At 32.5% G+C, this 24939-nt stretch overlaps 1 protein-coding gene across 5 annotated transcripts in view; it reads left to right on the forward strand.

Annotated features, from left to right (window-relative positions):
• The window catches only part of NOVA1 (neuro-oncological ventral antigen 1), a 151078-nt gene that overhangs the window by 121147 nt on the left and 4992 nt on the right, over nucleotides 1-24939 (forward strand). For 3 of the 5 annotated variants that reach the window (XM_011930706.1, XM_011930708.1, XM_011930709.1), the window contains exon 4: nucleotides 1417-1488. The exons of 1 other annotated variant lie outside the window; for it this stretch is intronic. In XM_011930706.1, the coding sequence (XP_011786096.1) occupies nucleotides 1417-1488 (72 nt within the window). Of the gene's footprint in view, nucleotides 1-1416; nucleotides 1489-3278; nucleotides 3652-24939 lie in introns of those variants that run through there. One more of the 5 variants, XM_011930710.1, reaches the window with a different exon arrangement.

Below are 24939 nucleotides of genomic sequence, written 5' to 3' on the forward strand. Positions count from 1 at the left end.
ACTCACTATTAGTTGTAGCCTTCCTAGAAGTATTTAGGTTTTAACTTTAGAAGAATCGGAATTATTTGAGGAGTGGACTATATAAAACATGGTATGATGTTAGAACCAGTAGTATTTTGTTACTGGAGGACAGTGAATTAACCAGAAGCCTGCTAATTTCTTACTCTTTTTTTTTTTTTTTACTCTTAATGGCTTTATTGTACCCAAATTACAACTTTTGAAATGTTAAATGCAAAAATACGACTTCAAGTAATTTCATCTGCTTTTCCTGACACTGCTGAACCTTTAAAGTTATGCTTTTGCTCATATCTGAGTAACTTTGACAAATATATATTAATATAATGTAAAACATAATACCCATATACAATTGTATCTTTAATATAAAAACATATCCCATTTCACCTACTTAGAAATATTATCTATTGAGGATATAACATAAGCAATGCTATTTTGCTTAGTGAACATATGACACTTAAAAACATTCTTAACATCTTACACTTTTAAGGTTTTTCTGTTAGACATAAGAACTTTTTAAAATATCTTAATGAGTTGTTCAACATGTGTAGATGACCTTCTATAACATATTATGTATATAGTAAGTATATATGTTTAGAAGTGAACAATAAATATGATTCCTAACATTGTTGTGTTTATTTTTAACACAACTGATGATGCTATATTATACTCTTCCTCTATATTAAATTTACTCTTTAGGATAAATGATAAAAATATTATGATAATTTGTTAGAATGCTATTAGTTACCTGTTTATTAATATGAGGTTAATGTTTACATTTTCAGACGGGCCTTAAATTTATTAAAAATTAATATTTTAGAAGATAATGTGATATTAAGAACTCAGAACTTCACATTTAATTGCTTTTAAGTATGGATCCCTAAATTCATGTGGAATCAACTTGTTGGTGATGTTCAACATATTAAGTAGGTGGATAATTTTATGCCAAAGTAAACTTCATTTCACCACTTCTTCAAATCTCTGACTGTGTTCATTGATAGGAAAGTGACTCTTTTGGTTTTATTCATTGAACTTCTTGAATTTTTTTTTTTTTTTTTTTTTTTTTTTGCATCTCTTTTCCCCCAAGAAAACAAGAGGGAAAGAAATGAAACTACTATTCATGAATATGATCAGGATACTTTTAGTACTCATGTGAATTTTTATCAGTCACCATCATGATTTCAAGTCATGAATTTATTTTTACATGCTTATGCATGCATGTTTACATGCATTAGTTACTTAATTGATGTTAAAATCCATTAAATTCAAATGAATAGGAGAAAAATTTGTTCATAGGATTTTGTTCTCGTTATATTACATTTTATTTTATTTTGTTTTATTTAAATAATCAGTTTAAGGCTTATAAAGGTTGATTTGCTCCTGAACTGCTTTGTTTCCCAGACATTGCCATCTTCCCCAACTACCACCAAGTCCTCTCCATCTGATCCCATGACCACCTCCAGAGCTAATCAGGTACAGTATCATCCTGTCATCTACACCATACTTTTCACGGGTGATTGCCTGCAAACTGGAGAAAAAGATAATGGTGGGTTAAGGATTTATTCGTTCATTCACATATATGCACCATAATCAGATTCCAAATAACCTAAGAAAGAAAAATCAATTATTTCTAAAATTTTATATGCATTTCTAATTTTAGATTACAAATACTATATTCAGATATTAAACTACTATAATTTTTTATTATTTTTTCTTAAAATTGTGACTACATAATGGAGCTCTGAAGGCTATTTATTGAATTGGTATTTTTAATTTCCCTTATTGTATCTTCCTAGAATTTTTCATATGTAAGTTAAGGATATCATATATGTAAAAAATAAATGTATAAATTGAGCAAAGGTATATCTTTAAAAGTGAACGCAATTTTATTTGCTTTTTATTTGAGACATGCCTTATTATGTAAACAACTTGCACCTATTGATGAAAAGCATTTCTAGCAATCTAAAAGAAACTGAAAATTGGTATTTGTGGTAATTTTAATGTTTAACAACTCAGGCGAAAATTCTAAGCATTTTCATTGCTCGACTGACAAACTTTGCAAGTAGAATATATTTTATTAGTTTGATTTATGGTTGTTTTGGTACTATTTGTAGGTCATTCTTCAAAAATGTGGTTATTTTTAACAAATATAAGAAGATTATCTAAAATATTTGTGTAATTCAGAGTCATACTGTACTTTAATTTGACAAATGTTGAATAATATAATTATTAAAATTATTAAACACATTTTTATTTGGTCTGAGTTGAGCTTCATTTAGGTGAGAAATGTTATTTTCTTTAATATTTTTGCTTTTTTAATAATAAAAGGCTTTATGGGGTTATTTAAATATTAAATAAAAGCTTATCTGATTAATATATTTTTCATATAGTTGACTAACAAATTATTAACTTTGAACTATATTTGCTAAATATATTAAATGTGGTTTTTGCGTAGTATCTAATATAAGACTATCAGAACTATTTTGCTGATTTGTTGATCCTAATACTTTTGCAACCTGAAGAAAGATTTAAATATAATAACTGGAAGCAAAACTAATATTTAGGATGATATTTTATACTACAGGTTTGATTTTCATTTTATACAATAGCGTTCCCTTCAAACAAAAGTATTTTATAATGCAAACATTTTTACGTCCAATAAATTGGTTAGTGAAGTACACATCTCCCGTGGTAAAAACCAACACTTCTCTTTGAAGGAAATGGTACTACATAAAGTGACAATCAAGCTTGTATTAAAAATGCATGAAGTTTAAAAGTATACTTACATTTTTACTCTACATACCTTATCTTTTACTGAGTTTTAATTGTATGGTATAAAAACCTTTTATGAAAACAACTGATTCTGTGTTTTTAATATTTCTTTTGTACTTTATCATTCTGTCTTTTCCAAATGTAAACATGACAAACACAACCACAATAAAAATAAAACGAATGATTTTTCTCGAGGTAAAAAACCCTGGATCTAGAAGAGAAAATCTCCTTAATAATTTTGCCTTTGAAGCTAAATTAGTATTTTCTTTCATTTATTCTTATAAGAGCATGTGAATCTTTATAAAATGGTTTCGTAAAAGGCTAATCATATATTTAAGTTTACTAGTATTGTATTTTTACCCTCTAGATAAAGTGCTTGCCAAATCTAAGTTTTGCTATTTTGAAATAAGTCATTTGTAATTTTATATTCTGTCCACTATACTCTGTTATATTGTTACTTATACTCTGTTTTCTTCTGTTCTTGTACAAAGAAGCATAATATCTCCTGGATATCATGAAGCAAGATATAAGAGAAGAACAAAACAAAATCTGTAATTCATTGAAAGAATTGTAATCATCAATCTTTCATATTATTAATAGTTTGTAATTATTTTTTCCCCAACAGTATTTTCCAGTAGATTCTAATCATGCGGTAGGGCAGAAGGAAATGTGGTTTTTGTTGTTCATTTGTTTCTTGTCAACAGTCCCAATTAATATAGCTTTGCTATACTGACTTATATCTGAAAGTGTATAAACAAGATAAGAAAATAGGTTCTAATATGATCATCTGAAGCTATTTGTAATAAAAAGAACTAATGGATTGTCAATATTCAGAAAACCAAAAATAAAAAACACAGAAAACTATTCAAGGAGTAAGTTTGATCTGCATTTCCAATATTTAAAAATACTTTTTATTCTTTTAAAAATGATGACATGTTTCAGTACATACCGAATTTTACTTTATTAACCTTGAGACCCCTTAACACGTTTCCATAGGTCAGACTGACATACTCTGACTACAGTGTTGTCCTATAATAATTTCCTCCTTAAAACTGAAAGACTGTTATATGAGAAGTCTTATAAAATGATGGCATGGTGGCTCACACCTGTAATTTCAACACTTTGAAAGGCCGAGGCAGGAGAATCACTTGAGGCCAGGAGTTTTAGACCATCCTGGGCAACATAGCCAAGACCCTGTCTCTAAAAATGTATACATTTTGAAAATTAACTGGTCACAGTGGCACTTGCCTATAATCCTAGCTACCTGGAGGCTGAGGCGGAAGGAGTGCTTGAGCCCAGGAGTTCAAGGCTGCAGTGAGTCATGATCATGCCACTGCTCTCCAGTCTTGTGTGTTAACTTAATTCTCAGTTTTCACATCAGTGAAATTCAAATAATATCGCCTCATAGGGTTGTCATAAGAAGTGAAGAACAGTTACCTCTTCTTAGAACAGTGTCTTGAATGTAACAAGCATCATATAAATGTTAGGTTATGTTTAATTTCTTATCTGTCAAGTGAAAAAGATTATTCTTTAGCATAGTAAATAATAAAGCAAATGGCTTATTAAAGCTTTAGAGTTTTGCCTTTGGAAAGATTCTAGTATTAGTATTGGCTGTTTTTTCAAGTCTAAAATACTTCTGTAATTAAAACCTGTCTGCTTTAAACTACTTTACAATTATTTTCTAGAAAGAGTTCTCAGTTACTTGTTGCCTAAAAGTACATAAAATTGCTCTTCTTCCCCTACTGAAGAAGAAAAGTTGTAAGAACTAACAGTTTTACAACTTGTTCTGTACATGTGTTGTATATTGTAAGGTACAAGTTTGATATTTTTCTACATATGGAATTTTAAATACAAAGCAGATATAAAGATATAGTAAATAGATCAAATTCTTTAAAACAACGTGTTTAAACTTTCACATAAAACTTAAACAGAATCAGTAGTGTTCAATCAGTTCTAAGTTATTAATACTAAGTTACTCAGTCACTCCATTAAGATTCAACAAAATGGTTTTGTTAATCAGTGGTACCAAAAATTAAATTTTGGTTTTAACCTTACTCCTTCTTGTTAGCTCTCCTGGGATTTTTCTGAAATTTCATGAAAAGAATAAAAGAATGATTTCAGAAATATGTGTTTATAAACATTTGTTTATTTACTGATAAGTTTGAAATTATAGGCATTTATCAAAATGTATAGAACACATGAAAATAGGTAGCTCATATATAGTACCCTTACGGTGGCTGCAGAAAAATAAAAATAAAAATAATTGGTCTCACTTTAAATTCATGACCACAAGTCACAAATAGATTCTTAATTCTGTCATTCGTAAGCTCATTGACTTTCTTATTCTCTAGATGACTATTTCACAAGTTCTCCTCTCTTTTCAATACTGTACTAATTTTCTATTGCTGTAAAACAAATTACCACAAACTTAGTGGCTTAAGCAGCACACATTTATATTCTTATAATTTCTGTAGGTCAAGAGCCCAGGCATGACTTAAGCCAGGCAGGCTGAGCCCTTTGCTTGTGACCTCACAGGGCTGCAATCAGTGTCAGCTGGGCTGCATTCTCTTCCATAGGTTTGACTAATATGCTTCCCTGTTCATCCAGGTTGTTGGCAGCGTTCAGTTTTTGTGAGGTTTTTTTTTTTTTTTTTACCTGTTTCACTGAGGGCTACAACTTATAACTGGCTGTTGGCTACAGGCAATTCTCAGATTCTAGAGGCCACCCACAGTTGCCTGCCACATGACCCTCTCCACAGGGCCTTCAAAACTTGGCTGTTTGCTTCATGCAAGGCCATTAGGAGAATCTCTGTCCATTGTATGCCAGCAAAAATAGAGTCTTATATATTGAACCAAATCACAGAAGTAACTTTCTTACCTCCTTTACCCTACAACGTAATTTAATCATGCTAATGACATTGCATCATTTTTTCCATATTCTTATAGTGAGAAGTAAATCATGTGTCCTACTCACACTCAAGGGGAGAAGATAGTACAGGTTGTAACGCCAGTGGGTAGAGATCATGGAAGTTTTCCAAGAATTGTCCCTACCACAACCCCCACAATGTTTCTTGTTTTTTATACTCTCCCAGCTAATGACCTTACTTCCTTTCCTACTTCACTGAGAAAACTGAAGCCATCAAAAGTGAACTTCCACAAACTCATACCAACAACTACTTCATGAAGCAGCATTTATACCCACATCGTCTGCCTTCTCATCAATTACTGTAGGTAGATTTTCCCTGCTCTTGTCTAAAACCATTCATTTCAGTTGTCCATTAAACATTCTTCCTTTACTCAAGAACTTTCCTTCATCAATTCTACCTTCTCTCTCCTTTTTCTGTCAAGTTTTTGCTCTCTACAGAATCATCCCCATCAGTGTGCAACTGTTTTTTCTGTCATCTTAGAAAGCCAAACAAAACTTTCTTCATGTCACTTCCCCCACCAGCTAATGCCCTGTTTCTTCTACTCCTTTGTAGTAAAACTTACAAAAGTGTTACCTCTACTCTATTTCCCAGTGTTGATATTCTCATTCTTAAATCCACTTCGGTCAAATTTTTGCCTCCCCCATTCCACCAAAACTCTTTGCCAAGGACATCAATGATAAGCCCTTTGCTAATTCCAGTAGTCTGTTCTTAGTCTACATATTACTTTACCTACCAACAATATTTTTTAAAATTTATCTCTTCCACCTCCTTGGTATACTTTCTTTACTTGGCTTCCAGGATACTACACACTTTTGGTTTTCCTCCTGTGTGGTTCCACTTTGCTGCTTCTCAGAATCCTTTGCTAGTTTATTCTCTTATTTCTATATACTTAATGATGAAGTGCTCCAAGTCTCAATACTTGGGAATTCTTCTGAGTCTTAATTCTTTGTCTTTCTCTATTACCTTGGCTTTTATATGCTGACATCTGCAAAATTTATGTCTCTGTTGTGGGACAAATGTACTGTTACCTTAGTCCATTTTGTGCTGATGTAAGAGAATACCTGTGATGGTAATTTATAAAGAACAGAACATTTTTTCTCACAGCTCTGAAGGCTGGGAAGTCCAAGATCAAGGCACTGGCATCTGATGAGGGCTTTCTTGCTGTGTCTTGAAATTGCAGAAGACAGAAGTACAAAAAGGGGATGAACACTGTGTTCCTACATGGCTGAAGAGCAGAAGAGAGAAAACTCACTCCTGAAAGCTCATTTTGTAGTGTTATTAATCAAGTCCTCATGACTTAAACATCTCCCAAAAGGCCCCACCTCCCAAAACTGTTGCATTGAGGATTAAGTTTCCAACACATGAATTTTGGAATGGACAAAAACATTCAAACCATAGCAACCATGAACTAAAGAAGCTTAATCTTTATTATTCCTCACATGTGCAGACTTATTACCTAATTTTATATTCAGAATTTTACATTTTGTTTTCCCAAACATGTCCCCTAAAGTTGTATATGCTTCAGGCCCCACATAACTTGTGATCACCAGATCTCAAAGTGAAACTCCAGACTATGTCCAGTTCCCCACTGAGTCTTTCCACTTACATACCTAATTGACATCTTAAATGCAGTAAGTCCAAAAACTACCCCTAACCTGTTCCTTTTAAAATAAGTCAGTTTTTTATTTCTTTACTGCCACCTGAAATAGTTTACCATTTCACTGGATAAAAGTCAACATCTCCAAAATGACCTTAGTTAACTTATAAGAAAAGTCCTTTGCCACACTATCTCTATTTCCTGCCACTCGCCTCCTCACTTATGTTGCCCCAACCACATTGACATTTGTTGTCCCTTGCAGACATCAGGCATAACCTCACCTCAGTATTTTTCTCTTGCTTTTCTCTGCATGAAATTTTCTTATCATAGAGATCTGCTTGGCTAACATCTTCATAACTTTCTAATCTGTTCAAAATTCACCTTCTCCATAGGACTTACCTGACCTCCTTATACGGCAACCTGGCCTCCCCCTTCCCACCACACTCCTGATTCCCTTTGTCTTGCTTTTTTTTAAGCTTTTTTCCATTCCCTCATGAATACTGAATACTTGGCTTCTTATCATGTTTATTGTGTACTGTGTTTCTTACTCTCCGAGTAAACTAAATTGCATGAGGATAGGGATTTTTTCTGTTTTATTCTCTGATGTATGTGAAGCACTAGCCTGGGACATAATAGGTCCTCAGTAAATATTTGTTGAATGACTAGCATTAGTTGAGAAAATAGACTTACAAGTCTATATGTTCTAAAATTCTTTGTTTTTTTACAATATTTGAAATGAAATTTTGCATAGAATTCTCTCTGAAAATATAAACCAACTAGAAAAGGATAATTTTAGTTGAATGAAGAGGTTAAGCTAAAAGAACATAGCCTTCTTAGCTTGACGTCTATTTTATGCCTTACAGTATTCAGAGCACAATTTGAAAACCAGTTGGGCACTTGTCTCAAATACAAATATTATCATAATTCTCCAACAAAATATAAAAATTAGGGCCGGGTGCAGTGGCTCACGCCTGTAATCCCAGCACTTTGGGAGGCCGAGGCAGGTGGATCACTTGAAGTCAAGAGTTCAAGACCAGCCTGGCCAACATGGTGAAACCTTGTCTCTACTAAACATACAAAAAATGAGCTGGGTGTGGCGGCGCACGCCTGTAATCCCAGCTACTCAGGAGGCTGAGGCAGGAGAATTGCTTGAACCCGGGAGGCGGAGGTTCCAGTGAGCTGAGATCACGCCATTGCACTCCAGCCTGGGCCACAGGGCTAGACTCCATCTCGAAAAAGAAAAATTAATTTATATTTCTTTCAGCATATGTGTGTGAGTAGTGTATTGTGTTTGTGTGATATCAAGATAATGTTCATCAGAAATATATAAGAAGGTCCTAGAAATATAATGACATTCATTTTTAATGAACTTATTGACTTTGTTATGTATATTAGATTTTATGTGCTTTACTTATCATTAGGATGAGAGTTATGAAATTGCTGATATTTGATTGTAATTTCCTGTGGCTCAACCTAGTATGTATCATATACATATCAAAATTGCAAACATTCCTAGAAATAAATTGAATCAAAAACACTGAATCCATATTAAATAATATACAATTTTTATATAAGGGCATGAAACACTCCCTTAATAAATGGATAGCCTTATTATAATTTTTGTGGGGAAGATTTAATATAGAAATATCAATCCTTTTAAAATTAAAATATAAACATGTTACAATTTTCATCACATTCCCATTTTTAAAAGAATTATCAAGAAACTAGTAATATTGAGATCACCCAGCATTAAAATTTACTATAAATGTGTCACAATAAAAGTGACATACAAATAGATGCAATTGATAAATGAAGTATATAGATATTTCTGAAATAGATCCAAGTAAAGTCATGCATCACGGATATGTTCTGAGAAAAGTATCATAAGCGATATTGTTGTGTGAACATCATAGAGTGTATTTACATGAACCTAGATGGTATAGCCTATTACAATACACTGCCTGTTGCTCCTAGGCTACAAACCTATACAGCATGTTACTGTACTGAATACCGCAAGCAATTGTAACAGTGGTATTTGTATATCTAAAGATATCTAAACATAGAAAAGATAATGTTTTGGCTACTACATCACTAGGCAATAGGAACTTTGCAGCTCCATTATAATCTCATGGGACCACCATATATGTGGCCTGCCATTGATGAGAAAATGTCACTATGCAGCACATGACTATATATGGGAACTGAATGTATGATAAAGAAAAACAGTGTGATCTAAGGATTTGGAGAACTGTGGTCTTGAGCCATAATACCTGGCTTCCAGTCAAATCTTTGTTATGTCCAAAGTTTATAATGTGTGAGGCCACATTTTTTATTTTGCCATGAGTGTTTTCTCATTGTAAAATGTGGATACCTACCTCGCAGAGTTGTCATGACTTTTTAATGAACGAATGCGTGAGAAATATTTAGAACACTGTCTGGTCCAGAGTAATATATAAGTGTAATTTTAATTCATTATTAAAAAGAATGTTTTATTTTATAACTGGTGCTGGTATATTGACTGTCCACCTGAAAGAAAATAAATTTCCACCGCAGATGATGTGCAGAAATAAATCTCAACGCATTCAAGATTAAAACTGTAAGACTATTTGAAATTATGGTGTACGAAATCAAGGATGACTTAAGCAAGAAGGAAATCCAAAACATAAAAGAAAACGCTACCAGATTTGAGTATATAAACAGTTATTATTTTTGGTATAGCAGAATACACCATTAATAAGCAAAAGAAAACAAAAAATATGTTGAACACATGACAATTAATTAGTATCTCGGCTATACAAAGAACTCCTAGGTTCATATGAAAACCCAATATAAAAATGAAAAGGCAATTTACAGAGGAGGGAATGGAAATGTACAATACAGATATAAAAACATGTTTAACCTCACCAGTTATCAGGGAAATTGGAATCAACATCACACAATTGCCCTATTTTAAATCAGATAGACAAAACTTTATGTTTGTGTATAATACACATATCAGAAATGCAAGATGTATGTGTGTGTGTATAAATCTAAAGTGCTGGCAAAGATACAAGAAATAAACATGCTCATACAATGTTGATGTAAGAAATGCTACAACATTACAGCTTTTGAGATCTATCGTGTAAAACTTACTGCACCAATACATAGAAACAAATACAAGAATGTATGTGTGATAAAAGTTGAGAAGCAATTTCACCCTTAATCACTGGAGAGTGATTAAATAAATTCTGATATTGCAGAATAGTATGTGGTGAAGCTATTTAAAATGCTGAGTTAGATCTGCATAAACTAGCCTAGAGCAGTGTCATACAATATGAAGAAAATTAAGTTGCTAAGAAACATTTGACCCTATCTTTAATAGTCAAAAAACTTTGTTCATGTATTATTAGAGTGATGACAAGGAATGTGAAAATTACTACATTTTACTTCTTGTATCTCTACTTTGTTTTTAAAATGTAACAGAGGATACAAAAGAGAATGGAAAAAAAAAAAAATCCTTACTTCAGTTGTGGCATATGCAATGTTTTAAAGAAGATAAAGCAGTAATTTCCCAAGGGGAAAACTGGTTGTCTTTGACATTACATGTGCATTTAAGCTACTTGGCTTCTTGATTTCCTACTCTTTTGATGCTTTATTGAGGTCAAGAAGGCTCACTGGGGAGAGGCTTCAGGCCTAGAGGAAGCACTGACTGGCAAAGGGAGTGGCAGTTGCTTCATATTTTAAAGTTATGCCAAATCAAATGATTGCATAATATATGTAATATTTTTATTTATCCTTTAGAGTTAAAACATGAAAAATACTCAACCCTAGCTTTATATCAAAATTACCTATGTAGATTATTAATTAATAGACCTATTATGAGATTTTGTATCTATATTTGAACAGTCAGATAAATATTTCATGAAGCTTCTTGAAATGTTTGCGAAACACTTATATGATAAGAGCACATTAGTTTATAATAAATTGATAATTGTGTACTATGTGACACTGTCTCTTTTTTTCAAGTGTTAATTCATCAAGACTTTACCATGAAACAACATACACACTTTGTGATTTGAAAAATACTAAATTCGTACAAAAATTGACGGATAGGGATTAGTTTCAGCATTGAGATTAGTTAGGATTTACTACTTAATACAACTTAAATCTATGAAGGGTTATTATACAAAGGATGATTATCCTTTTAGATATAATTAGTGAATGTGAAGGCCTGGGACATTATTGTATACTACTGTAGACTTTATAAATACTGTGGACTCAGGGCACACTGAATTTACAAAAAGAAAAATCTTTTTTTTGATAATAAATTAACCTTAGCTTAATACTTTTGACTATTACTAAATAGAGGTTCTCTTAGAGATTTTTATGTGCAGATTACATTAGGAGTTGTGGGGGTGTTTTTGTTTTTGTTTTTTGAGATGGAGTTTCACTCTTGTTGCCCAGGCTGGAGTGCAATGACACAATCTCGGCTCACCTCAACCTCCCCCTCTCAGGTTCGAGAGATTCTCCTGCCTCAGCCTTCCGAGTAGCTGGGATGACAGGCATGAGCCACCATACCTGGCTAATTTTGTATTTTGTTTTTTGTTTTGTTTTTTAGTAGAGATGTTAGTTGGCTGTTGGTCAGGCTGGTCTTGAACTCCCGACCTCAGGTGATCTGCCCACCTCAGCCTCCCAAAGTGCTTGGATTACAGGCATGAGTCACCAAACCCAGCCTACATTAGGAGTTTTTAAGGTCGTTTAGCAATACTCTTGCCAAAAATTATCGATATGATTAAATAAGTGCTTCCTACCCATATTCATTCTGTTGCAGACTTCTGAGTTTGCTAGTGTGCTGTAGTGTAGATAGTCTATTATCCATACCAGTGATGGGAATCGAATCTCCCTTAGGGCAAGTTAACAATACCACTGAAAGCAGCACACCATTAATATTTTCAGGTTAGTATTACAACACAGTATTTAGTAAATACCAGGTTATGTGACCTCCCAAAATCCCTTTTAAAAGTGTGATTTTATCTGAAGGCCTTTTTAAGTTTATGAAAAGCCTAAGACTTTCAGATTGAAGAAAGTGGTACACATCAGGGAAAAGAGTTAATGAAATAGTCGCTCTGTAACAGTCCTTATTTTACATCCCATATATGGCTTAGGCATTGGTAAAATGCATAGAATACTGTGTCTAGTATTGGCTCATATTAGGTAGATTTGCAAGATTCTCTGGACGACTTAGTAAGCAAAGGTGGTTTCTCTGTTTCATCAAAGATTTCCCTGCAGCCATAACTGCAGTAATTCTTGCACACAGTATATTCTCAAGACAGAACATTATGCATGCCTTTATATAACCACACCATTTAATGTCTCCTTATTCCACAATGTGTACTTATTTTCTTGTTTTGTGTGTGTATACAGTTCAATAGAATTTTTCATTTTTCAAGCAAAGCCATATAAAATTGAAAATATCTAAAATGGCAAAATTTGATGGTTATCAAGTTTATTTTAAACATTTTTATTTTTTTAAAGAATGCTTAGATATGTGAATGTGTTCAGATTATTCTCTCAGATAAAAGTAATTTTGCAAAACTGGGGAGTTTGATACCTTCTCGCTTTGGAATAAAAAAAGTGTTTTTTCTTTTGACCTCAGAAATTTATAATTGGCCTTTTTGGTTATTAATTTTTCTAATTTTTTATCTCTAGGAATTTTTCAGGAGACAACAAGTTGATCATTTTCATTTATTCTGCATCTAATGCCTTATAATTCATTTTATTGGTGTTTGGTTTTGTTCATATTTCTTATTCAATTACTATTTAAAAATATTTTCGAAAAAGAAAACATTCCTTTTTATTACCTGGCTTCAAATTGCTTTTAGCCGAGTAACAGAAGTTTTAAAATTAGCGTATTCTTATATATGGTTTATTAAATATTATAAATGAACTATTTCACCCACATATATAAAAAGAATATTGTTTGTAATAGTATAGTTTGTTAAATTGCAGATGTGCTTCAGTAATCTTTTAAATGTAAATCAATGTTTATATGGTTATTTATGTCAAGTATTAATGAAATAATAATGTATAATATTTTCATTTTCTTAATGACAGTCATTTGGGATAGTAAATAATCAACCTCCCATTACTAGTAAGATACTGAAATATAGGCTTTTTTTTTTTAAATAAGTATTGCCTTTAGGAAAACTGTTGGTGAAATTAATAAGAAATATATAATTCACCTAATCTGTAAATATAAAATACCTGTAAGTAATTATAATTTAATAAATCATTTCAAAAAACATCAGACTTTTCAACTAATATTTAATTTTAATGGTAAAAATGACAATCAAAAATGCATAAAGATACAATAAAAATCCAAATTGTGCAAGTTTTCCTTATATCTTAATTCCCTAGATACATAAGTTTAAACAGAGATGGATTTTCAAACATAGTTGAGACATTTACTTCCAATGTTATCTTATTTCGTTTGGTTACGTCATAGAGTATTAAACCATAAACTCAAATTTTTAAAAAGTTCTTTATTCCTAGATTAACTTTATTTTCTAAATAAAGTGTGTTTTATATAAACGGGCATTCAGGTTAGATGCATGATTTTCATTTAAAACTATGATTTTGAATTTTTCTACTTAAAAATTTTAAAATATTTTCTAGATGTTCTTTTCTGTCATTTATCAACTCACTATTTTATGGTCATGCACATTTTACAGTCATTTGCTTAATGACGGGGATATATTCAGAGAAATGCAGCATTAGGTGTTTTTGTCATTGTGCATACATCATGGAGTGTACTTACACAAACCTGGAAGGTATAGCCTAATACACACCTAGGCCCTTGGTATAACCTATTGCTTCTAGGTTACAAATCTGTACAGCATGTTACCTTAGTAATACTGCAGGCAGTTTAACACAATATTAACTATTTGTATAGCTAAACATATCAAAACCAAAAGGTACATTAAAAATATTAAAAATGGCCGGGCGCGGTGTCTCAAGCCTGTAATCCCAGCACTTTGGGAGGCCGAGACGGCCGGATCACGAGGTCAGGAGATCGAGACCATCCTGGCTAACATGGTGAAACCCCGTCTCTACTAAAAATACAAAAAATTAGCCGGGCGAGGTGGCGGGCGCCTGTAGTCCCAGCTACTCGGGAGGCTGAGGCAGGAGAATGGCGTAAACCCGGGAAGCGGAGCTTGCAGTGAGCTGAAATCCGGCCACTGCACTCCAGCCTGGGCGACAGAGCGAGACTCCGTCTCAAAAAAAAAAAAAAAAAAATTAAAAATACGGAATAAAAGATAAAAAAAGATACTCCTATATATATAATACATGTATAACATGTAATATAATATAATATAATATAATTAATATAATATACTCCTGTATAGGGAACTTACCATGAATGGAATTCACAGGGCTAGAAATTGCTCTGGGTGAGTCAGTGATTGAGCAGTGAGTGAATGTAAAGGCCTGGGACATTACTGTACTCTACTGTAGACTATCAACACTGTACACTTAGGGCACATTAATTGTATAAAAATGAACTTTCTTTCTTTAATAATTAACCTTAGGTTAGTATAACTTTTTGCTTCATATATTTTTTAATGTTTTTGCTATTTGGCTCTTTTGACTTTTAAACACTTAGCTTAAAACACTAATATATTGTCCAAAAATATTTTCTTTTACCTTATTCTGTACACTTTTTTCTTGTTTCCTTTCAGCATTTGTTTTAGGTTCGGGTAGTTTTACATGGGTAATTTGCATGTCGCTGAGGTTTGGTGTATGAATGATCCCAGATAGTGAGCATAGTGCTCAATAGGTGGTTTTCCAACCCATTCCTCCTCCCAACCTCTCCCCTCTGGGAGTCCCAGTGTCTATTGTTGCCATCTTTATGTCCATGTTTACTCAATGTTTAATTTCCTCTTGTAAGGGAGAACAATCAGTATTTGGCTTTCTGTTTCTGCATTAATTTGGCCTCCAGATACATTCATGTTGCTGCAAAGGACATAATTTTCTTCTTTTTTACAACTGTATAGTATTCCATAGTGTGTATATGTCACATTTTACTTATCCAGTCCACCGTTGATGGGCATATAGGTTGATTCCATGTCTTTGCTATTTTGAATAGTGTTGTGATGAACATACTAGTACATGTGTCTTTTTTGTAAAGTGATTTATTTTCCTTTGGATATATACCCAGCGGTGAGATTGCTGGGTCAAATGGTAGTTCTGTTTCAAGTTATTTGAGAAATCTCCACGCTGCTTTCCGCAGTGGCTGAACTAATTTACATTTCTACCAGTAAAATATAAGTGTTCTCTTTTCTCTGCAACCTCTCCAATATCTGTTATCTTCTGACTTTTTAATAACTATTCTGACTGATGTCAGATGATGTCTCATTGTGGATTTGATTTGCATATAACAATTAAGTGATGTTGAAAATTTTTTTCATATACATGTTGGCCACATGTTTGTTGTCTTTTGAGGCATGTCTGTTCATGTCCTTTACCCATTTTTAATGGGGTTGTTTGTTGCTTTTTTTCTATTTAGTTTCTTTTCATTTTGTTTTACTTTTAAAACTTTTTAATTAAAAACTAGGACACAAAAACTAAGACACACATTAGCCTACTCCTACACAGGGATGGTATCAGCAGTGCTACTGTCTCCCCCTCCACATCTGGTCCCACTGAAAGATCTTTGGGGCAGTAATACACATGGAGCTATCCTCTCCTATGATGACAATGTGTTCTTCTGGATTACTTCCTGAAGGACTTGCCTGAGGCTGTGTTATAGTTAACTTTTCTTTTTTAATTAGTAAATGGAATACAGTCTAGAATAATGATAAGAAGTATAGTGTAGTAAATATATAAGCCAGTAACAGTCGTTTATCATCATTATCAGGTTTTATTTACTGTACACAATTGTATGTGCAATACTTTGTGTACAACTAGCAGAACAGTAGGTTTGTTTACACCAGCATCACCACAAACATATGGGTAATGCTTTGTGATAGGACATTAACAAGGGTTACAATGTCACTAGGTGACAGGAAATTTTTCAGCTCCATTATAATCCTATAAGATCACCATACATGGTCTGTCGTTGAACCAGTCTTTGTTATTTGGTGCATGACTATATATACATTTAAATATTTTGTATTTTTGTAATACCGCTGGACTTCAAACCCTATGAAAGCAGAGATCTTACCTTTTCATTTACCCCTACTTCCCCAACATTTGGAATTATACCTGGTACGTAATAGCCACTCAATAAATAATTGTGCAGTAGATTCCAGAAATGTGCTAAAATTGTTTTTTCATTGTTCTACTTTTCGAGGATTCATTTATTCTGCAGCCTAATTTTGGACAATTGTTCCATTTCCTTTTGTTACACTGCTTTTAAAAAATAAGACAAAGTGTGTATGGTAAGAGAAAAAAACTCATCTGAAATGCAATCTCTATTGCTCTCTTTCTGTTTTACCTGAATATAATTACATACTTTTACATTATTTAACCCAAACTACATATGTGTGTGTGTGTGTGTGTGTGTGTGTGTGTGTGTGTGTGTCTGTGTGTATTCAACTTTGCATTGGTATTTTTTACATCATTTTATAATTTCATATAGTGCCTGCATGCTGTCCTTCGTATATGACATTCTGTGTTGTGACTTTTAAACACTTAGCTTAAAACACTAATACATTATGCAGTATACTAGTGTTCATTGTACAGTGTACTAATACATTGTACAATGTCCTCTGTTTTGGAAATTTCCCCAGGAGAATTGCAGAAAGAGAGAAACAAAGTGAAAGATTAAACTCATTTCATAACTTGATGAATACTACAATATGATTTGCAAAAGACAATATATACTGACACCAACGTTTTAAAAAAGAAAAAGATTAATAGTTTACCCCCTCTCTGATTTATATTTGCTTTATTTTTTACTTGATGGTCAATTTTGCTGCTCTACCTTGAATAGATCTTTGATCATTTTAGAAATTAAATATTTTCCTACCTAATTCTTTAATTTTCATTATTTAACAATTTGCTTCACTTTTACTTCCCCTTAAATAATTTCATCTATTCCTATGACTTTAAATACAATTTATATGTTAACTCCCATGTTTCCCCTGGCCTCCAGCCCCATAATCAACCACTTATTTGGCATCTTCACTTGGATGACTGATAGGCATTTTAAGCTTAAAATGGATAAAATAGAAATTCTTCCATCCTCATCTTTCACCCCTTTTCCATCATGTACTTCAATGAACACAGCCCTATTTTTATTTTCATAGCTATTTTTTATTTTTTAATTTTAATGTTTAATTTACAACAATAAATTGAAAACATTAGTTTTCATTTCAGATATTCAAATATGTTTAATACATTTTTTGCTAATCAGAATTAAGAACTCTGAACATCTGTCTTATAACATGTGCCCTGAAAGAGCTGGGCTAAAAACAGGTGATTTAAAATAATGATTTCAAAGAGCTTTTTGTTAACACACGGATGATGAAGACTTACAGGCCTTTAATCAATTTAACTTCAATATAGTAAAATCTGGTTTCGTAAGCATTAAGAAGACAATACCCCAAATTATTTTCACTTTTAAATAATGGGCTTCCCTGCAATAGTTTATTATTATATGACCTTCATAGTTTTTTAATAGTTATTTAACTTCTAGTAGTTTTCTTTTTTGAAATAATTATGTCTAGAGTGCTCATCATCTCAACATAACAGGAATAGTTTCAAGTGTTTCTCTTCTGTTCCTCCTTCTCCTAGAAAGCATAGGTTTTCTTTTCTGTTTTTCTTATTCCTAAGTTATATCCCTCCCTGGGATATAGTGTTGTATATCTTTAAATTTTGAATCATGTTTTAGGGGCAAAGTGAAATAATGTGTTAAATGGAAAAAGAAGTAAGTTAAATTTTGTCTTTAGAAAATTGTCTGGGTAATTCAGTGGGGAGTTGAAGGAGGGGCTCATTGAAGAGTTTTGAACAGAATTTTCTCATAATGCTAAAATAAAGACCACTTATCCTCAGTCTCACTAAGTTGCCTGATTTTGTAGATGATGAAACTGAAGTGATTTGAGAAAGATCACATAGCAGAGCCAGGGTGAGACCACATATCTATTAACGGCCAAGTCTATATTTTTATTATACTACACTATGCTTTAGATAGGATAAAGTAATAAGACTGAAGAACAGCACAGAATAGGACATATAGATCTAGGGAGCAGGGGAAGTCACAGATAGCTCCTAAGCTTAAAATCAGAGTTGGCAGTGGGTGAAGGGTAAAAATACATGAGACAAGGCAGCGTGGTATTTTATGAGAGATATTAGACATTGCTATGAAAACTGTTCTGCCTTTGATTTGGTTATCAAAAGTAGAGTAAACAAACTAGTGGAGAGTTAGAACTGCTTTTTAAATTCTTTTTGGATACTTCTATTCATGTAAATCTGTTGTACATATTTTATCAAATCAGTGCATTCACACAGGCAGTTATTTATTTGAAGTCTATAGTCAAAAGAAAGGATGCCGTTTTTTCAATTTGCTTTGTTCAACAATTCAATGTAGATTCCCCAAAATGGCACATATATCTCCATTGGATGCTACTAAGTGGAGCCTCAGTAGCCTATATGGTAATACATTGGGAAAATAAAAAGCATGTATCTGGTTAGATTATATAGTGTATATCATGGTAAAAAGTAAATTAATCTACTTGTTTTTCCTCACCAGAACTATGATATCTTGACTATTAAATTTAAGAGATAAAATGAAATGTCAGTATTGTGATAGGCAAATAATGCATGATATAACAAGAATGTAAAAATATTTTCAAAGATACTTTTTGGTCAGTTACAAATTATAGAAGCCCTCAAAATTATAGAAATTATCATAATTCAATTCAAATTTATTTAAGCAAAAAGAGAGTTGTATTTCCTCTGTGCTGGCTTTAGACATGGTTAGATTCAGATGCCAAAAAATGCTGTCTTATTTTTATCTAAGTTAACTTCATTTTCAGTCAGGTTCTTCCTTTTCTCATAGTAGTGGTAAGATAGCCACTAGCAATGACAGGCTGGTGTTCTACTAGATTAGGAACACAAATATCTCTTTACCGACAAGTTTAACAAATTCTCATGCTCTTGTTTGGCCATCCTGTGTCATGTGCTCAAACCCAAACCAGTAAAGGTTGTGGGTGTGAGTATAGCAATAGGTCAGACCTGGGTCATGTTTTTACTTCTAAAGCAAGCTTGTCCAACCTGCGCCCCAGGATGGCTTTGAATGTGGCCCAATACAAATTTGTAAAGTTTCTTAAAACTTTTCTATTTTTTTCTTTGCATTTTTTAAAGCTCTTCAGCTATCATTAGTGTTAGCGTATTTTATGTGTGGCTTGAGACAATTCTTCCAGTGTGACCCAGGGAAGCCAAAAATTGGACACCCTTGTTCTAGAGGTATTGAAAGATTGTCAGCCTTATCTGAGGCAGGTACACTAAGAATGAGAAAGGGTGTTTTCCAGAGGAAAACTGGGGTTCTGTTGCCAGAAGAAGAATGATTGGATACCAACTGAATGACTGAGTAAAATAACAGGTATCCACTGTTGATAGGAATTGCTTTATAAGTGTAATGTCATATATGTGTAGTAAATATGGCAGCCCTAAATAAAATAATTCATACTATTATTTGGGAGCTCTCAAATTATAATGGAACTTGTTTTGCATTTACTTCAATATATGGTTTTATTAAATAGTTTTTTTTATTTTTCTGCCATGATAATGAAGAAATATGATGCCTGTAGATAATCTCATTCCTTTATAGCCATAAAACCATCATGAGTTGGAGTTCTTGTTTGTCGAAAGAGTAAATATATCTTAATGTCTATTTTTAATTAGAAACATACCAATGTTAAAATCGATTTATGTGGTATTTTTAAAACTCATCGGATTCTTACAGAAGTTCTTTTGTGATTGCACATAGAGAAATTGTAACTTTATTACTTTTGTTCTGAATAACAGTTGATGCTAGCATAATTAGTATAATTATATTGTTAATCTTTCTCTCTTTTTTTTTTGATATAACAAATAAGTTGTGAGTCTAGAATAAGGAATATTTAAGTAAAGGTTATTTTAATTTAAAAGTAGTAGTTTTAAGCTGAGTACAGTGGCTCACACCTGTAATCCCAGCTACTCAGGAGGCTGAACCAGGTGGATCGCTTGAGCCCAGGAGTTTGGGGCTGCAGTGAGCTATGGTTGTGCCACTGCACTCCAGCCTGGGTGGTAAAGGGAGACCCTCCTCTCCAAAAATAAATAAATAAATAAAATTATTGAAGCAGTTCATCACTGCTAAAATGGGTTTAGATTTGAAATAGGAACTGTCCAATACAGAAATAACAGTGACCAAATGTATGGAAATATTTGGTTGTGAAAAAAGAGTGTACGGATATTACACATATGTGAAAGACCATTAGGGAAACATCTTCATCTCTCAAGGATTTTCTTTTCTTTCTTTTTCCAGTTAAACTTTGTGTCTCCTTTATAGCCTTTATTTACTTCTGTGCCAGCACCTTTAAGACTCCTGCACTGATACACACTCATTTTCTACATCTATAAGCTCTTTAAAGGCAGGAACAGTGTCATATATATCATTTATCTCCAGCTTTCAACACAGGGCTTGGGCCATTCAGTAAGCATTTATAAATGATTAGGTGGATACTAGCAAATATAATCATAACTCTGAAGGGAAATCCGATTTGTAACTGTCAAGAACATATCTGATTTAGTTTTATACATGTTATACCAAATAATTTGTATGCCATTGCAGATCAGTTCTTTTCTCCCAATTCTTTAGAAATAAGAATATATATATTCATTTCAGCCAGCACATTAACAGACTTCACCAGTGAAAATGAATCCATGTACACAGTTACAATTTGCTATTTGCCATTTCAGTTGGAAGTTAAATACTATCAATGTACAGAGATTGCTTTGGTAAATGCCTTTATCTAAGAAGTAAGAGAAAATAATCTATCTTGTATAATTATCTTTGCTTCTCCTCTGTTTTTTCCCACCAGTAGTCAGTTATCCACCACCTCAAAGCTTCCATGTCTTTCTGTCTCACTTTTCCGTAACTCGGGCCCGACACTTAAAATGTAAATATAACACTACTCTCCTTGTAATATTATTTAACTGGATTTCAGTTTTTTGTCTCAACTTCTTTTCACAGAGTCTGTTTCATATCTCTGCCCATATTAGATTAATATTGTGTGCAAATAGATATATTTTTTATATGAATATATTTTTTAATTCTTCAGAGAAAAAAAAGACAGTGTAAGGCAAAGAGGATTCTCATGTTCTTTTGTCAAAAATAAAAATTGGTTGATAAATGCCTTGTGTAAGCTATTAAGTATTTACTTTTATTAAATTTTGAAAACTTTTTATGTTTATGTTTCCATTAATTTTCTGAATTTGGTAGTCTTATACAGAATAGCATATTGCCTAAAATTAGAAAATGCTATATTATTGTAATTACTAAGATGCAAACATTAAGTCTGCTCTTAAGTCATAACACATCTTTAGTTTTTTTAATCTTGCCAACAAAATTTGGGGCCACATCAGTATTTAATTAAACATTGATTGTGGTTAACAGATTTTTTTATTTAAGATTCTTTGAAATGGTTAAACACTAAAATTCAGAAGAAGGTATAACTACATAAAAGCACCTTTAATATAAAGATAGACATTGTCATATAATTCTTCAGTTTTCAAAGATATGGATATTTTTGGAAGGTGTTTACTGTCATTAAAAGTTAACATTACTTCGAATTATGTGTTATTTCAAAGTTTTTGAGTATTGGCCGGGCGTGGTTGTAATCCTAGCATTTTGGGTGGCCGAGGCAGGTGGATCACCTGAGGTCAGGAGTTCGAGACCAGCCTGGCCAACATACAGTGAAACCCCTCTCTACGAAAAGAATACAAAACTTATATGGGCGTGGTGGCACAAGCCTTTTAATCCCAGCTACTTGGGAGGCTGAGGCAGCAGAATTGCTTGAACCCGGGAGGCAGAGGTTACAGTGAGCCGAGATCACACCACTGCACTCCAGCCTGGGTGACAGAGCAAGACTCCATCTCTCAAAAAATAAATAAAATAAATAAATAAATAAAAATAAAACTTTGAGTATTGAAAAGAAGGAAAAATAAATAAAGGAGTTCTTTTGTTTTTGTTTTTTTTAAAGACAAGCTGATGTTCAATAATGTAAGTGCAATGCCCACATGTGCAAGTTGTTTTAGATAATAGTTTTAGAGTTAAAAAGAAAAAAAAAAAAAACTATGAAAAAACATATATAATGTGAGACTGATTTGCCGTGTGGTAGAAATTAATATCTTCACACATGTCATAGAGTGGATGTTATAAAATTATTAATAAAATTTCATTACCTTTTATTATCAGCCTATAATTAACCTTTTCTGTGCTGTTCTGCTTCAGGGTGGTTATCACACAGGAAATCATTACATTGAACAAAACAAAAATGGTTACTTATAACTTAAAATAACATAAGACTAGGTCTTTTGAAAGTCTTGGCCGATTAATACATTTTTCTTCATTAAAAATACATTAAAGCACTGCAGTTTGCCAGTACATAATGTCCTTTTTTTTTTTTTTTTTTTTTTTTGAGACGGAGTCTTGCTCTGTTGCCCAGGCTGGAGTGCAGTGGCGCGATCTCAGCTCACTGCAAGCTCCACCTCCTGGATTCACGCTATTCTGCCTCAGCCTCCTGAGTAGCTGGGACTACAGGTGCCCGTCACCATGCCTGACTAATTTTTTGTATTTTTAGTAGAAACAGGGTTTCACCGTGTTAGCCAGGATGGTCTCGATCTCCTGACTTCGTGATCTGCCCACCTTGGCCTCCCAAAGTTCTGGGATTACAGGCGTGAGCCACCGCACCCGGCCCATAATGTCTTCAATAATATTACAAAAAGGTTATCATTTTGAAAAGAATTGCTTATTCATAAAAATACAATCATGTTTAACATTCAGATACTTAAATCCTTAAAAGTGCATTTTCTCAGTATTTCATGTGTACATTATAAAAATAAAGATGATTGTAATTCATCTATATAATTGGTATAGTATATATCATGATTTAACTTTCTAATTGTAACACATTAACTTTTCAGACAAATAATTTTCTACAAAAAGAAGCTCTGAGCAAAATTAACAAATATTATAAAAATACTTCTCAGTCTATTTCTTGAAACTGAATCCACTTAATCAGGGAATATGAAGTTTATGTTTAACATTCCCAAGAAAACTTAGACTATTTCTCAAACTTTCTAAGTTCTTGAAAACTTGGACTATTTTCCAATAAGTGAAATGATTATATAAACAAATTATAATTAAACAAATTTCTTGTATTACTGTAAATTGTGTGTATGGAAATAAAATGAGGGGTGTGTGTGTGTGTGTGTTATATGTATAAATATATTTATGAGGTGACTTGGTTTAGAATTTGCATTTATACTTTCTCTGCTTGCTACCTTCCAGAACAAAATTGCCTAAAATGCATGGCTGTATTTCTTTAAAATATTCTTATCCAAATTTGTGTTTTAAAGATAACATTAGAGATGCTTGCTAAAAATTAGCTAATGAAATCTCTCATAGAATACCTCAAACAACTAAATGTCCTGCTCAAATTTTAGCACATTTTTTTAGCCTGCCCATTTTAATGTCTGGAACAAGGAAAGCTTACTTCAGTGCTTTGTCAGTGACACAACAATCACAAGTTTTGACCTACCCAGTCAGACATAAAACATTGACATATGTGTCATTATGCCTCCATAATAAAATTTTAAATGTTAGTGTTTATATTTTAATTTTAGGGATGATAGAAAATTTCCTATTCATTTGATATTTCTTATAATAGTTTTTTATTGTGATTAAATAAGTCAAAATATGCTGATTTTTGTGGTTGGATGTTTCAATACAAATAAAAATGTCTATATGTGGTCATACTGGATTGAGTATTCATGTCACTGCTGTAATTTTTCAGTGTCTTCTGAAAATATGGTAGTACCATTTGGTAAGATGGTAGTAAGCTCTAATTTTAACAATGTAGCTATGATAGCCAAACAAGCAAATAATTAGACTAATTATTTTATAAATATAGATAGTGCAGCTAGGTAATATAATTCTTAAATAGGGTTAGTCTACCCCAAACCACTGAAAAATTAAAAATTATTAATTATTAGAAATCACTCATTATTATGAAGTTGTATTTCATATGTTAGTTTAAATAAAAATACTAACAATTTTGCTGGCCTTTATCTCTGAAAACAGTCATGAAACAAGTAAGATTTTTAATAACAAAATATTCTGGGTGATAAGGAACATGAAATTAATGTTTTGAAGGGACTCAAGCTTGAACTTTCCTACTGTTATCTTTATTTGCTTTATAATTCTGCATTCTTTCTTTTTGAAATGTTTTAGAACAAAGCATTTTCTTAAAAGTTACAATAGGTGAAGAATCATCAACAGCATTGTGATTTTTGGAGCTATATAGAAGTGTTACCTTTGGTGTATAGTTATGATTCCCTCGTTAACATACTCATTTCTTATAAATTCTATTGCAAAATGCACAGT

This window comes from Colobus angolensis, unplaced genomic scaffold (genome assembly GCF_000951035.1).
Source record: "Colobus angolensis palliatus isolate OR3802 unplaced genomic scaffold, Cang.pa_1.0 Scaffold88, whole genome shotgun sequence".
Taxonomy (NCBI): Eukaryota; Metazoa; Chordata; class Mammalia; order Primates; family Cercopithecidae; genus Colobus; species Colobus angolensis.